Source organism: Lycorma delicatula, chromosome 5, assembly GCF_047948215.1.
Source record: "Lycorma delicatula isolate Av1 chromosome 5, ASM4794821v1, whole genome shotgun sequence".
In the NCBI taxonomy this organism is placed as follows: Eukaryota; Metazoa; Arthropoda; class Insecta; order Hemiptera; family Fulgoridae; genus Lycorma; species Lycorma delicatula.
Window position 1 is genome coordinate 90,531,002 of NC_134459.1, and position 15,515 is coordinate 90,546,516.

Consider the following 15,515-nt stretch of genomic DNA (forward strand, 5'->3'; position numbering starts at 1 on the left):
GTCAAGACTGTGGTTAGCATACTTTAGTTATTAAATAAAAATGTGAGCATATTGTATTAGGAAATATTAGCTTTTCATTTTTTGAATACTTATCAATCTGGATAATTGTAAACAAAAATCTAATACTACTATTAAATAATATACATTCTACTACTATATATATATATATATATATATATATATATATATATATATATATATATATATAGAGTATATATATTAGAGTAGAATTAGTAGAATATATTATTCTGTAAATACAGTAATATATTTTATTTTTAATGGTTCTAGTGGAACTCAAATGTATAGTTGTAACATATTATTCAATATCAAAATCACTAATTAATTTAAATTTATATATTTAGCATGTGGAATTATGAAAGCAGTAAGCTGTTAAGTTTAGAAACTGGTCAGTTCCTCTCCTCACAATGTAAAATTAGTCTGTGATAATTTAACTGCCTACAGAACGGGTATTGATGTTCGAAAATGTACAGCAGCAGTGCATATTTCAGTAAAATTATTTGAACCCTTATAAAATGTTTTTCATTGTTTTTTCTTATGGCTTGTTTTAAAAAACAATAAACCGTGCGTTTAAAATAAAAATTAGAATTACGACAACTAATTAAATGTTGCATACGAACAGAAATATCTTAACAGAATTGATCCGTAAAGTTTCATTATAAAAATAAGGATTATTCAATTATTTTTATGATTTGTAAATGAAATTCAAGTGAAGGTTAAGTGTTTTTAAACGTATGTGCACGTACAGGACACAATATGAACTATTGCTTAAACAAAATAACGTGGCATTGCTTAAAAAAAGAAGGTAAATGTACGGTAGAACATTTTACTAATTAGTATTCAACGTTATTAGCTTCAGTTATGGAATTAATATCAGAAAAAAAATCGATTTTGTGTAAAATATTTGTTGACAAGAATTCGTGAATTATTACCGGAAACGGCAAATACGTCAGTTGTACTTAAATTAATTTTAATTCATATTTAAAAGAGAGTATAAAAATAGGCTGGAATAACAGTTATATCACCGCCTAGAGTTTAACTGGAATTAAAGGATGTGTCAAAATGGTAGCTTAATTGCCATTGGGCAATAGTTTAATAATTAACTAATATGGCGCGCCCCGAGAAACGCCGTCTTTGCAAGTTTGTTACCGAATGGTTGTCAAATAATGAGTTTTCATCGTGGCTCGTTTCAGTGAAGGAAGATAAACATAAAGCATATTGCTTATTATGTGAGAAAGTGTTCCCAGTAAGTCATGGAGGACTTAATGATGTGAAAGCTCATGGGAAGGGGAAAAGACATAACTTTCTTAAAGAACAGCAGGAAAATAGAGCAAGAGAAACGTCTACGGGGCAGGGTTGGCCTACGCAGGGACTTTTCCATTTTCTCTACCCGAATAATCGAAATCGGGTTTTTAATGCCAGCGTGAGTACTGTAACCTTTATTTAATTTTGTGTTCCTAATTAGTTTATTTGTAAGAAATATTTTTGATGGCATTTTAAGGTTTTTAATGAGTAATCATATAAACAGAAAGGACGTGTCCTTTCTCCCTTTACATGTTTATACCGTTAAATATATATGTGCGTTGTAGATTTTACTAGTTTTTATTCATTTGAATTCATTATTAACGATTTGTGTGTCTTGAAAGCTATAAAATAATGCATATTGGTTTTTTTGGGGTGGAGGGGTTAAGTTAAATTGATGGTCGTACGACCTAAAAAATTTGCTTTCGTCACGTTTACAGTTCGTTCTTAATTAATTACTAGAGGATGTCTGCTTCTATTTTTTGGAGGCGAGTATTGTGATAAAATTCTTCCTACTTTGTATTTAAAAAATTAGTTACTGATCAGTGATGAAGCCTACGTTGAAAATATTTGGTTGCACGAGTTAAAAGTGAAGCAGTTTTGCAAAATCGATTCTAGTATGAAAAATTAATAGCGTATTGAAATTATAATTCCAGGTAGGCCAAGAAATTATGCTAGTACCTTTTAACATAATACATATTTTAGTTAAAAATACGTTCTATTGTAAGTTTAATATTGAAATGTCTGATTAGTCACATGTATAGAGATCGCTTACCGCATTTGAAATGACAGATTGATTAAATTTCTTGTCGGTTTACATGTGATTGTGTGCCAGTTGTTTGTATTCATAACTGTACTTAAAATTATAATTTCAGATTGTTCTCTTTTCAAATTTAAACGTACGTTTCTCGTTATGTAACTTATTTTTACTGTATTAGAATTGATTTGACTGGTGTTATTACATTGAGTGTTCTTTAATGTAAACATTTTGTAGTTAACCTAACTGTTTATTATACGACTTCGTTTTTCGTTATACTTTCTGTTACTACCAACACTTCACTGTGAATTTAAATCATTTTTATAGGTTCTTAACTGGTTGAATGGTTTTATAAAACTTGTTTTATTGATTCCTGAATTAATATTCAGGAAAATTGAAATTTTTTTAGGGTCAGCGAAAATTATTTTTAAGTCGTGATTTATTAATTCGGTTATTTTTAAGATTGTATTTAGAAAAAAAAACTATTGAAGTTTTTGTTTTGTTTATCCCTATTTCTAAAGATTTGATACCCATTATTTGTACACAATTGTTTTGTTTGAATAAAACAATCTTTGATTTACTCAAATTTTTAAGCTTTTTAACAAATCTTGTTTATATTTGTGAAAGTTTTGTGGAGTGTAAACTACAAAGGATTATTTTAAGTATTTAAAGTGTATCCATAGTACAACCTGTGTGGATTTTTAATCTATACAGGATGTTTGTGTTGTCTTCATTGTGGCTATTATAGTTTTGAGAACTGAATTATTTTGCAATAGTTTTTCTTTACTGTTGAGATGAGGGTTTTATTAAGCAATATAGGGAGTTTTTTATTTTATTACTCCTTTTTTGAATACTTTGTAGAATATATACTTGCATTAATCTGATGTAATCTAACCTAACCATTTCAATTTTTGACAAATGTTTTTGTTTGGTATGTAAATAAATAGCTTGTTTTATATTATAAAACTTTATCAGTTTTCCCATAATGATTGTAAATTATATTCTCATTATTTTACCCTATTAAACACTGCTTTATTTAAGTGGTGTGGTTTTTGTCCTTTTTTGTTTTATATGCATTTTTCAGTTAATGTGAATGTTTTATGTTTATGTTTTTTTATAATTTCATTTATTACATTTTAAATTAATACTAATTCATCACTGGTTATGTATTGAAGTTAATTTTGATGGTAAATTAGTTTGTAGCGCTTTCTTTGTCTACAACATTTCATTTGATGTTTTATTCTTTTTATATTTATGTTCTGTTTGTTTTACCATTAATGAATGGTTTTAATTTTGTTGTATACTTTTATTATATAGAAGTATTCTTTATTGGCCAACAAAGTTTATATTAATGTTAGGTTAAGCTGACCATTAAGGAACTGTAGGAAGAAATTTTCCCATAATTAAATTGTGCTGTGTATACATTTTGGATCTTTTCTGTTACGTGACAGCGTTTGAATTTTGTTGAATAGTGTAAACGCGCCTTGTATGGAATGGAATGAAATGACATGACATCATAGCCACTTGGCATGTAATTAATTTATTTGCAATATTCCATTTTTCAGAAATCATTCATGTGAGTTGAATCCTTTATTCATTGTTGTCAGTCATATGTTTATTTTTGTATAGTGTACATTAATTGTTAATTTATAGGGTATGTTTATTATTAAATGAAGTTATTATTAAATGGATACCCATTTGTAAAAAAAAAGTAGTTAAAAGATTAAAGAAAGCAATAACATTGTAATCAATCGAATACTGACTCGTTATTGCTCTGATAATAAGCTGCTGCCGCAGAGTTGTGGCCAGTGGACCAGTCATTGCGATATTGATATGGAATAATGATGTCATTCCAGCCTATACCGAGGCACATTTACACTACTTCCAAAAAATGCAGATGCTGCCACTTAACAGAAAAGGTCTCAGTTTTTAATTTAAAAATATTCTGATTTCTCTGAAAGATGGCAGTTGAACAAATCTTTTTCACATTTTTTTTTTTTTTGAAGATTAGGTAGAAGTTTAAATACCATATGGCATTTCATTGTTAATCTTTTCTTAGCAGCTTTCTTTCAGATATTTTAATCTTTTATTTTCAGTTTCTGTTGAACTCTAAAATCATAATGCTCTTTTCTCAGATTTTAATGTATCTTTATGGTTAATATATCCTTAGATTTTGTGCTTGCAATTTTTTAAAATAATATAATTATATTTTTATCATGATATTTGCTCTTACATAATTAAAATTTTTTGTCAGAAATGAGGCAAAATCCTTCACAGTAAATAAGAAGAGTGAATAAATTTTGTTTATTGATATATCATTTATTTTGTTAGAAATTTGATGTAACAAAAATAATATATATATATATGTACTGTAATACTTTAATGTATGCAATTTTGAGAATGTGTAGCAATTTATATTTTTTTCCTATTTGAAATTTACATGTATATTTCATTTTACGTATTAGTTGTATTACTTTGTGTTGATTGATTCTGCTTGTGTTTATTATTTATAATAGTGTTTTTTTTAAAACTATTACTGATGTATTTATTTATTGTAATCTCAGCCTGTGTTGGTGTTACCTAACCTAAAAATTTTAAAGTGTAGTTTAAGGACTATGTTGTTTATTTATTTTTCATACCTTCAGCAAAGACATTTTCAAAGTATTAACAATATTCTTGGAAGATGTGTAAAATGGTACAAAAGTAGTACACGCAAAGGAAAATCTTGAATGCGATTGATTGATTTACTTACATCAATATTTTTACTATTATTAAATGAAAATCTGCCATTCATAGGTGTGCTTATATATTATCTAAATAGAATCTGAAATACTGAAGAACATCAAGTGTAATAAATATGGACAATAATCCAAAGTTTAGAATAAGTAATTCAAATCAATAATACTTCAAAAATCGAGGCATCAAATATCATGAATAACAGTTATTACTTTATACAAATTAAGTGGCATATGAAAAAGGGCTGTTTGCTCAATAAATTCTATAATTGCTTATTTTTTAGTTATATGTATGTAGAGGGATCCAGGGTTACTTTTCATATTGGCTGAATTCACTATCATTCTGTAGAAATAGATATGTGTAATATTTTAAGTTCCATAACCATTATAGCTCTAGGTGACTTGAAACAGGAGTCAAATGACAGCTATAAATTAACAAGATCTCAGGTTTATCTGGAAAAGTGAGGTAGGGATGAGGTTTTCTACTGCCTTTTTTTTGAGTTGACTGTACAGGTATTTCTGAGTTATACTAAAGTAACCTTTAATAATGAAAAAAGTAAATAACTTACAGAAATGTTTGATACAATATTGAATACAGTATATCTTTAACTTTCATTTATAAATGTTCTATATGGCTACCTTTTGTAAAATGGTAAATGTCCCATCTGTTATCAATTACATGTCAAATCCTATCAATCATGTTTGGATCTATGGTGGCAACTGTTCGTGTTTTGTGGTGCCACAGCTTGTTGACATTTCCTGAAAGTGGAGGAAACAACACTTTGTCTTTAATTTAATGCCATACAGGGAAGTCCATTGGAGTTAAATCAGGCAGTCGTGGTGGCCAGGAAATTGTTCTACCACGTCCAATCTAAGTTGGACACTGCTATTGAGATATGCGACAACTACATTATAATGTGGTGGCGCATCATTTTGCTGAAAAATGAATTTTGTGCCCATACCCTGTTGTAATTGTGACATTAGATAATGTTCAAGAATGTCCAGGTATGATATGCCAGTTACAGTTAACTGCAAAAAAGAAAGGACCAAATATTTGTGACAGCTTACAGCACACAAAACAATAAAACATAGAAATATTCTATATACCTACCACTGAAATACAGGGGGTATTCTGTCCTACAAATTATATCTTCACACTTGCCACAGGATCATTTCATCCTCCAGTCACTAAATATACATATGCTAAATGCTGCAGGACAAAATTAATATGTGTGCCTAAGATACAGATATGTGATAGTTCTAAGATACTTTGTTGTGACATATTTTATGTAGATAAAACAGTGCTTGTATGTTCAATCAATCATTAGTCATTCCCTTGTTTATAAAGTAATGTATTTGAAACAGATAAGTAGTAATGCTTCTTTGCAGTTTGTTTATTGTTTGTAATAATTTAAAATATGTAAAAATTAGTACTAATTTAGTTCTACTGTTTTTAAATTATTTATATTATTGTTCTTTGTATTTTATTTGGTTGGCAGAAAATCTGCCTATGGTAGTTGATATAAAACACATTTGTTCTTGTTAAACAGCAAGTATGTAATCTAATAAAACAAAATGAAAAATTGTGATTGACTTCCTATCAAATTTCTTGTAAATGCCTTTCTTGTGAAGCCTGTTTGAAGCTGTTTTGTGAAGTTTCTGGAAGCAATGTTTCTTTCATTAACAAAAGTGTTGATTCTCCACAAGAAGTGCTTCTCATTCCACTGATAGAGTTGCTGATAATAATTAGCTTTGAAAAACATAAGGAAGAACAAGTTCCATTAACTTGAAAATTGGTAGTTTACGATTTAAAACATTTTCTCTGATGCTGTTTGGTGGCTTTAGTGAAATTTCCTTAGCTTTTTATGGAAGAGATTTTTATTTTATCTTTTTATTTTGTATAGATCTGGAGTTAACTTAGAATATTCCGTGTGTTATTGATATTCTTGAAAAACTCTTTTTTTTTATTTATTCAGCCTAACTTTAATTCCTGATAGTTTTTTAAGCCTTTACTATTAATGACCTTGAATATATATTTTTCTGTATTTATAAATTTGTTACACTCTAAATTGTGCTGAGCTTTGGTATTAATAGGTACTAGGTTATTAAACTTAGCTTTGAATAGCATTTTATCCCAACTTTGTAAATATATATATATATATTAAATAATATATATATTAAATATTATATAAATATATATATATATTTCTTTGCTAGAAATCTGTGAACTGCTAACTTTTTGCTTTTAGTTTGTATATTGTTTTTTTACTTCATTAGTACCACCTACATTTTTTTCTCTACAGAAAGGTAATTGTTTATTTAAACAGTATCAGGGTTTGTGTGAGAGAGGTCTTAAACACAGTCTTTTTGAATGAATCAGTTTATTTGTTAATTGCTATTGTGCGTATGCTATTCTTGTTGCAAAAAATAAAAAAAATTCTGATTTGCTCTCCAGGTTAGGATCGTGGACATTTTAAGGTTTGCAGGCAGTTGTGGATTATAAATTTGAGTGATACCCTTGGTTAATTTTCTAAATTTATCACTATTTAAACTACATTCCAACAGCAAAATAAATTTATTTTGTTTAATTTTCACTTCTGTTCATCACTTTTTGGTGCTGTGTCAGTGCTGTTTTACTGCACCTAGAATGAGAATTTAAAACAAACATTATATAATTAAAATATTTAATAAATTAATAATTTTAAATTTCTGTTTTTATGAGAGAAATTTGAATGGTTATTTTCTGTCATATTTGATTATAAGTGATTGATTAGAATCGGACAGAATTAATATTTAAGAAATCTAAAGTTATTAAACATTGAATAAAAAGTATAAACATGAAATATTAAATGTTAATGAAAAAATATGAACTGTAACAAAATTTTATTTTATATATGAAATATTAAATATGAAAAATATTGAAATATTGCAAATTAATTGAGTTCTTTGTTCTAAAGGATTTTTGAAACTGATTGTTAGCACCTTTATTGGAGTATCCAGTAGCACTGTTGTTAATGGCACCGATCTAAAATATGATGTTGGGAAACTGTTTAAGCATGTAATTAAATAATATGTTTCATTTATATTATGTTATTAATCTAATATGATCTCAAAATTCACAAAATACAACATATTAAATGATCAAACACATCATCGATGAAATTTATTATTATGTATTCAAAAAGTCTTTTTTTTTTCATTTTTAAAGATGGGCACCATTAATATAATTGTCTCCAGATACTTCAGTGAAGAAGATGCTAATAATCAGTTGTAAAAGGCCTTTTGAAGATAAATTCTATCAATCTATAAGCTGTCTATAAATTTTCTGTAATTTTATACATTTCGTCTTGTTCAGTGATTCAGATTTATTTATCAAAATTTACATTTACTTGTTAAGGTTAGTAATTAAATAGAACATAATGTAATTATGTTCTTATTATATTCAACCTAATTATCCTAGGTTGAAAAACCTGCTAAATAAAACTGTATTTATCATTGTGTAACTACAACGATTTATGGGGAAGTGTTTATAAAGTATGGCCTAGGCTGTTAGCGTTATATTTTTATTAGTTATTTACAAGAATGCTACTCACAAGATATTCCCTGTGCAGTGGAACAGTCAGTTCATACGAAGATGCAATTTTTTGATCATGACCGCGATGTGTATTATATAGTGATTATATAAAAAATAAAATTATCTTTCTGTTTTTTACTTTTTTGTTTGCTAGCTGTTCAAAATTGAGAAAATTGATAATTAGTAGTTTTGTAAGTGAGCTAATTATCCAATAAGTAAATACAATTGTAAAAATTAAAATAAAACAAAAGTCATACAAAATTTTAACTTTTTCACCATTTTTGAACCATTAATTTTTTGAATGGCTTGGTGCTATTCCTTCCGTTTCTTAACTAATCTTTTCTATTTAATCTAAGTATAATGAAACAGTGTAAAATTTGAGACATGCAGTGCTCTTAATTGGATATTTTTCATAATTTCATTTATTATTTTATATTAGGTTATTTTTTATTATTTTTGGTTTTAATTGTAAAATCTCATAATATGCAAAAGTAATTATTTTTATCATTGTTTAGCTTTACCTATCCTGTTCCTAAAACATGGCCAAGTTTTTCCACATATCTTCTTCCATATATTCCTGGTCTAGTCATTAAAGACGAAGCTGTTTACTAAGTTAATGTTTATTTCAAGAAAAGTTTGTTTTGATTTTTTAGAGGTAATTATATATTTTTATTAACATAATATAAAATGTTATTTTTGTTGATTGTAAGTATTTAATTTTTAATTAAATAGATAACGTGTAATTTTTAGTTAAAATTTCTGAAAATTTTATGAATTACATTTTTCGCTTTTAAGAAACTTCAGTAAAGATATTTCAATCTATGTACTTAAATCTTTTTTCTTTTTGTAATACAAAATAAAAATGTTTACATTGCTGACGATTGCCTTATATTGAAATTTCATTTGGTGAAATGTTGGAAGGCCTTTATGATCAGATTTTAGAACACTGAAGAATGAAAAAATTAAAAATAATTTAGAATGGTCTATTTTTATTTAATTACTTACATTTCATTCAAAATTTTAGCTGATTACTCATTAGTTTGGTTTGTGTCTGTCCATGCTTCTTGCAATTACAGCTGATTTTTAGAACTTGAAAGATGAGTACTGTAATTTTCTGTTTGGATTAATCCATAACAAAATCAACCGAAACAAAATTAAGGTATTTGTTATTTATTTCTTTCTTTTTGTCACAGAGTCTTATCACATTCATAGAATTGAAAACAGTGCTTTTTATTTTTAGAAATTTTCATACTTTATTCATTAGCCGTTTTGCATAAGCATGTCAGTCTCAGTCAATTTTGCACTTCTTTTAGGTTTGCCAACTTATTTGTTTTTAAAAATATAAAGTTCAAACAAAAACCCCTTAATCTGTAAAAAATTAGTATATTTCATGTCAAGAGTATGTTTTGGGATTTACTGAATTAAATAGCTAAAAAAACTAATTGAAAATCCGCATTATATAAAAACAAAAAATTTCAACTTTGGAACCTGAAAAATAACTTAAAACAGATTTCAGTATTTAGAGTGTTCTAAAAAAGTAAGGATATGAGGATATGATTCCCTAGGTTTCAGACTTTTAGAGAGGCTACCCCCCCCCCCCCAAATAAATAAAAGGTGAGTTTCTATTTTTTTCTCAAAAATATTTAGTTTGTAAACTGAGATATTACGTTTTTATAATATGCTTTTCCAATTAGTTTTTTGAGCTGCTGCATATTAAAGCACAGTTAGTTTTTATGTTTTAGACATAAAAATGTAGTATGTCAATGTCATATGCAGATAAATGTGGGGTTTTGTTTGAACTTAATATCTTTAAATAGAAGGAAGTTATTAAAGTTTCTGCAAACTTTCAAAAATGCAAAATTTGCACATTTGCCTATACAAAATCCTGCTCACAAAAAATATGAAACATCCTAACAAAAGAACCTTTATTTTTCAACTTTCTAAATGTGGTAAGATTATAGTTTTCTTAAATAAATGTTTTGTAACACATTTATTAAATAACTTATTTAATAAACGTGTGTGCGTGTGCGCTGAATGCACACACATGTATAATTAGCACATCCATAAATACAGTGTATTTGGGATGTTATCATGGAAGTAAAGATATGCTTTTAAGAACATTTGAGATTTCTGTCATTTTAATTCAAAAATTAATTATAATTCTGACCTTACCTTAGATTCTGAAAGGAGGGCTAATAGAAAATTACAAATATCTTAGTTTTTGTTTGTTTGTGATCATTTGTTGATAGTTTCTTATCCAATTAATAATGTAATACAAAATTGTTTAAATTTTTAAATTACATCCTTACTGTAGAGTAAACATTATTATTATGTAATGTTTAATACACAGTACTTTTCTTCACTTTTACTTTATAAGCGCTTTTATGTTGATCATTATTCCATTAGATGATTTTTTTTATCAAAAATTAAAAACATCAAACTTTAAAATAATGGTGAGTACGTCCCCTCCCACTACAAAAAAATCAATTAAAAACTTTTTACATTCTCTCGGTTAAAATTAGTTAAAACTTTTTAATTGATTTTTTAGTGAGAGTGGTTGTTCTCTGCACAATCTGAAGTTTAATGTTTTTAAGTTTTTATTCAAAAATTATTCTGCATTTGAATCGTGGTCAAGTATTGCATTTTTCATGTTATATACATTTTATACTTCACTCTGTTTATAGATTAGAATCAGGAAGGGTAATTGGCTGTTGTATAAATCCCTCCTAACCCCAGAAGAAATAGGAAAATGGATGTTAAAGAAAGTACATTGTTTTTTAAGTAAATACTTCTTTCACCTTCACAGTAGAAAATATTTACTTTTTTTGCTAAAGTACATTTGAAAAGATATTTCCAATAATAATAATTTTTTTTTGTAGGACAGTCTTGATTGAAATTAGTCACTAGTATTTATAAATAACTGAAACTTTATGTGTTTTTGTAGAAATTCTAACTTGCTTATCCAATTATGACTTATTGTGTTGTCTTTTAGTATAGAACGAATGAATAGGCATATTGTATTTCAGTATAGAATGAATGAACAGTTCAGTTTTTTAATTAATTTTTTTAATATTTGTGAGTAATTATTGTGAAAATTGTTATTGCTGAAATTTATTTAATAATCTTAATATTTCATAACTACAAATTTATAGTTTTCTATAACTTTACAAATTCCTGAACCCTGAACAAGACTAAACAATTCTAGATTTCTTTGCTATACAGAGGTTCTGTCATATCTATATCTTTTGAAGTAGTATCTTAAAAAAAAAGTGCTATGAGGTAAGAATGAATGTAAGTGTAAGTTTCAATACTTAATGGATTTAATGGATTGTTTACTTAGGTACAGTTTCTGTTTGAATTGTGAATGTATAATGTTGACATTTTATAGCTGTGATGTTAAGAAACAATATATGAGGATGTCCATTTAACTTAAAGTTTAACCCTTTTGTTCAATGATAAAATTTAAAGTTGTTGTCATCATTATGATCTTATCTTTTTGTGTAACAAAAAAGATTTAAGTAGCTAGAGTGATTGGTAAACAGTAAAAATTTGTATTTAATTATCTAATACTCAATTTGGTTCTTGGCTAACATAATACATTAGAAACTTGATCTGCTCTGTGTTACTTTGATAAAGTACGAATAATATAATTTTTTAAAAAATATCATGTAACATAAAGAAGTTATAGGAATTTCCATTATGACAATATTTTATACATATACTAACAATTTTAAAATTTGAATTATATTTTTTAAAATAAACGCTATATTTTCAACTATATATTTTATTTTAACTGTATCTGGTGGATTTAAGTGTTTATTTGTATACATGCAGGCCTATGTATAAAATTTTGTGGCTCAAAAATCTAAAACTATTTGATCAATTTCATTGAAATTTATATATGTTCTTGTTAGTGTATCTGAAGTTGGGCATGAAAAAATTTGATTAAAATTGGTTGAGTCATTCTTGAGTTACACTCAATTTAAGGCTCAAATTTTGTGACTTGAAAATCTCCAAAACTACTTGATCATTTTTATTGAAATTTAGATGTGCTATAGTAATGTATCTGAAGTTGGGCATTGAAAATTTGATTTAGATTGGTTGAGTCATAGAGTTAATTTTTTAAGGTAGAAAAATTTGATTAGGGCAAGATAGAAGCGTGATTAATTATAATGCTGCGGGTTGGAACATTGGAATTTCTTTATGTATGTTATCTTTTGTTAACAATATTAAACCAAATTAAAAGAAAAGTATTAAAATCAAATTAAATTAATGAAAAATCAGTCTTCTGGTGCAGAACTGTGCAAGAATCCTAAGTTTTCCTGCTAATTTTCTTGAATTATCACACCAAAATAATTGAAATATGAGTATAACATCATTTTAATTACAACAATCAATATTAAACAATAATGATGATCAAAAATTAAAAATATCTTCAATTGACTGTGTAGGAGGTGTGATTTTTTATTTAAAATACTTTCAATCAGGTTATTCATAAAATGTAGCTAAGAACTAGTGCAAAACTTTGCCCATTTAGTATAAATTAAGGCTTTTGTGTGTGTGTGTGTTTTTTAAATAATCAAAGCATTTAAGTTCGTAGGTTGAAACAATCAAGTTATATAAAATTGCTCAAAATAGATTTAGAAATATTTTGCTTAAATTACTTTAAAAAAGTCAGCATAAATTACTTTATGGGGTGAATATTTTATGTAATTCAGAAAATTCAGGTTGTGAAATGCAGCTTGATGAATTTACAGTGATTATCTTTAATGATTATGATTTGTTGAGTTATTATAAATTCCTTAATCTTTCTTATTAGTCATCCCATTTTACATATTGAATCATTTGTTTTGACTGCAAATTTTATTTAGTGGCATGTACATAAATAGAATGTGTGTGTGTGTGTGTGTGTGTGTGTGTGTGTGTGTGTGTGTGTGTGTGTTTTATGTATATTTCTTTGTTCGAGTGATGTTTTAATTAAGTTTTTTTTTTACATTATTAGTTTTCCTCTTTGTTTATTGAGTTCACTTAATATTTTATTATATTTTGTGCTTTCTTGAGGTTAGTAATTTGGTGTGCATATTTTATGACGTATTAGAAGCATATTTCGATTGATAATGGTTTTTATTCTGGTTATTTAAATTGATCATTTTGTATCAAGTATTGCTGTATATTTTAAAAAATTCTTTTTTCTCATAATTAGGTAGGAAATAACATTCATTTTTACTGGAATTTCATTATGAAGCTAGTGCTATTTATTAACTAGCAGGGAATTGTTTTTTGGGGAAAAATGAAAGAGTCTTGTAATTATTGAAGAGTTAATGAAAGTAGGTTTGGTTATAGTTTATTAGTTAAAGAGAAACATTATTTAAACCTGTGTGATATGTCTTTGTTATTTATTTCTCATCTAATTTTGGGGATTTTAACTAATTTTTGGGTGCTGAATTCAAAATTTGTATCAATTATCAACCAAATTTTTATTTATTTAAAAACACAGATAATTGAAATATGTTAATACAATTCTAAAATAACAGTTTCTAAAGGTTAAAATGATTGGAAATGTCTTTAGAATAACAGTTTTTAAAATATGTTGACAAATGTTTTTTCTTGTATGATGTTTGATCAGTTTTTCTAAGTAAAAACCAACAATAGTCACCAATCTTCTTTAGTACCGACGCTCCATGGTCAGAATATCGTGATGGAAACGCTCTCCTTGCTCATCACTGTAACCCAATTTTTTAGGATAAATGTCTGGGTAGGAGTGTAGGAAATGAATTTTTAATGACATTCTATTCCTAAACATGTATAGTTTTCTTACACTTTATTAACCAAAAAAACATAGTTTTTATCTTTTCTGTTAAACAAAAACTGCCAACAACATCTTTGAATTACTTCCATGCAGTAATTTCACATTTGCTAAGTTTTTTTTTCTTGATATCACCACATAAGCTTGAAGTTGTGCGTGGAATATGGAAATTAAATTTTGTAGCGAAAATGCCATGCTTGACTGGGTTTTGAACCCGGTTTATAATCAAAAGTTTAGTCTTTAAGCAGTTTCTTGATTTGTGGACCAATAAATATACACACCCTCCTTGACCATCACTCAATTTAGAAAAAATTGTTTTTAAATTATGAAATCCTGACTCATTTTTGTGTAGTGCCTTTACAACATTTTTCATGAGTGAGTTTTACATGAATTGGTGGCAGTATTATTTTACCACTCAATTAATGTTAAATGCTTTACATTTTTTTCACAAGCCACAAAGTTATGCTGCAACAGCTATTTCATTACTAGGTATAATGACCTAGTTGTAATACCTACTAGGTATAATATCCTTTTGTATCATGACTATCCCAAAAATTAAGAAAACAACAATATTTCATAAGCCTACCTTGTAAACCAAGAAGTAATGTAACAACTTTCAGATCGCAGCAGACTTGCTGTATATATGCTCTTTGTATTTTATTGCTTCTAATATTGATGCCATAGTTTCATATGTTTCTTTCATGTTGACTGTATAAGCTGATGGAATGGATGCCTGTTTGTTACCATTATGCATTAAAACTGCTTTCATGCTAACTTTAGAAGAATCAATAAAAAGATGCCATTGCTCAGGTATATGCTGAATTCCAAGCTCTTTTTCATCAGGCCATTGATGTCAGTACAAACACACAATGAATTTTTCATGGAGAAATGTTGAGTTTCATTCCGTGTTCTAAATGTAGTAACTTCTGCCAAAAGTTTCCACCATTGAAGTCTAGACCCCAGAAGTTCAGCATGCTGCTTTGATAACTTTAAATTGTAAACTAAATCATTAAGTTCATGTTGTTGAATTAAATGAGATTTCTCATCAGATACAGGAAGAAAATTTTCAGCATCTATATACATCATCTGCTTCATTTTCAGATTGTTCTTTTAGCAGTGTCAGATTAGGTGGTGGTACAGGTACAACCAACTAATGGTTTTACTGGTTTTAGAGCTGAAGATACATCAACAAATTTTATGAACTTCCTATTTTTGAATGAAAATCCAAATATATTTGTCGTACAAAAGAGCAGTGGTTCTTAGGTTCATATCATCGGTACAGCAAATGGCATAGCTCATTGTTTCCCCTTCAACCATTCAGTT

At 27.3% G+C, this 15,515-nt stretch overlaps 1 protein-coding gene across 1 annotated transcript in view; it reads left to right on the forward strand.

Annotated features, from left to right (window-relative positions):
* The first annotated feature begins 1,126 nt into the window (after positions 1 to 1,126).
* LOC142325193 (uncharacterized) overlaps positions 1,127 to 15,515 on the forward strand; it is a 75,204-nt gene continuing 60,815 nt past the window's right edge. Inside the window, exon 1 of the mRNA XM_075366630.1 lies at positions 1,127 to 1,441. Coding sequence (XP_075222745.1) covers positions 1,127 to 1,441 — 315 coding nt within the window. The remainder of the gene's footprint in view (positions 1,442 to 15,515) is intronic.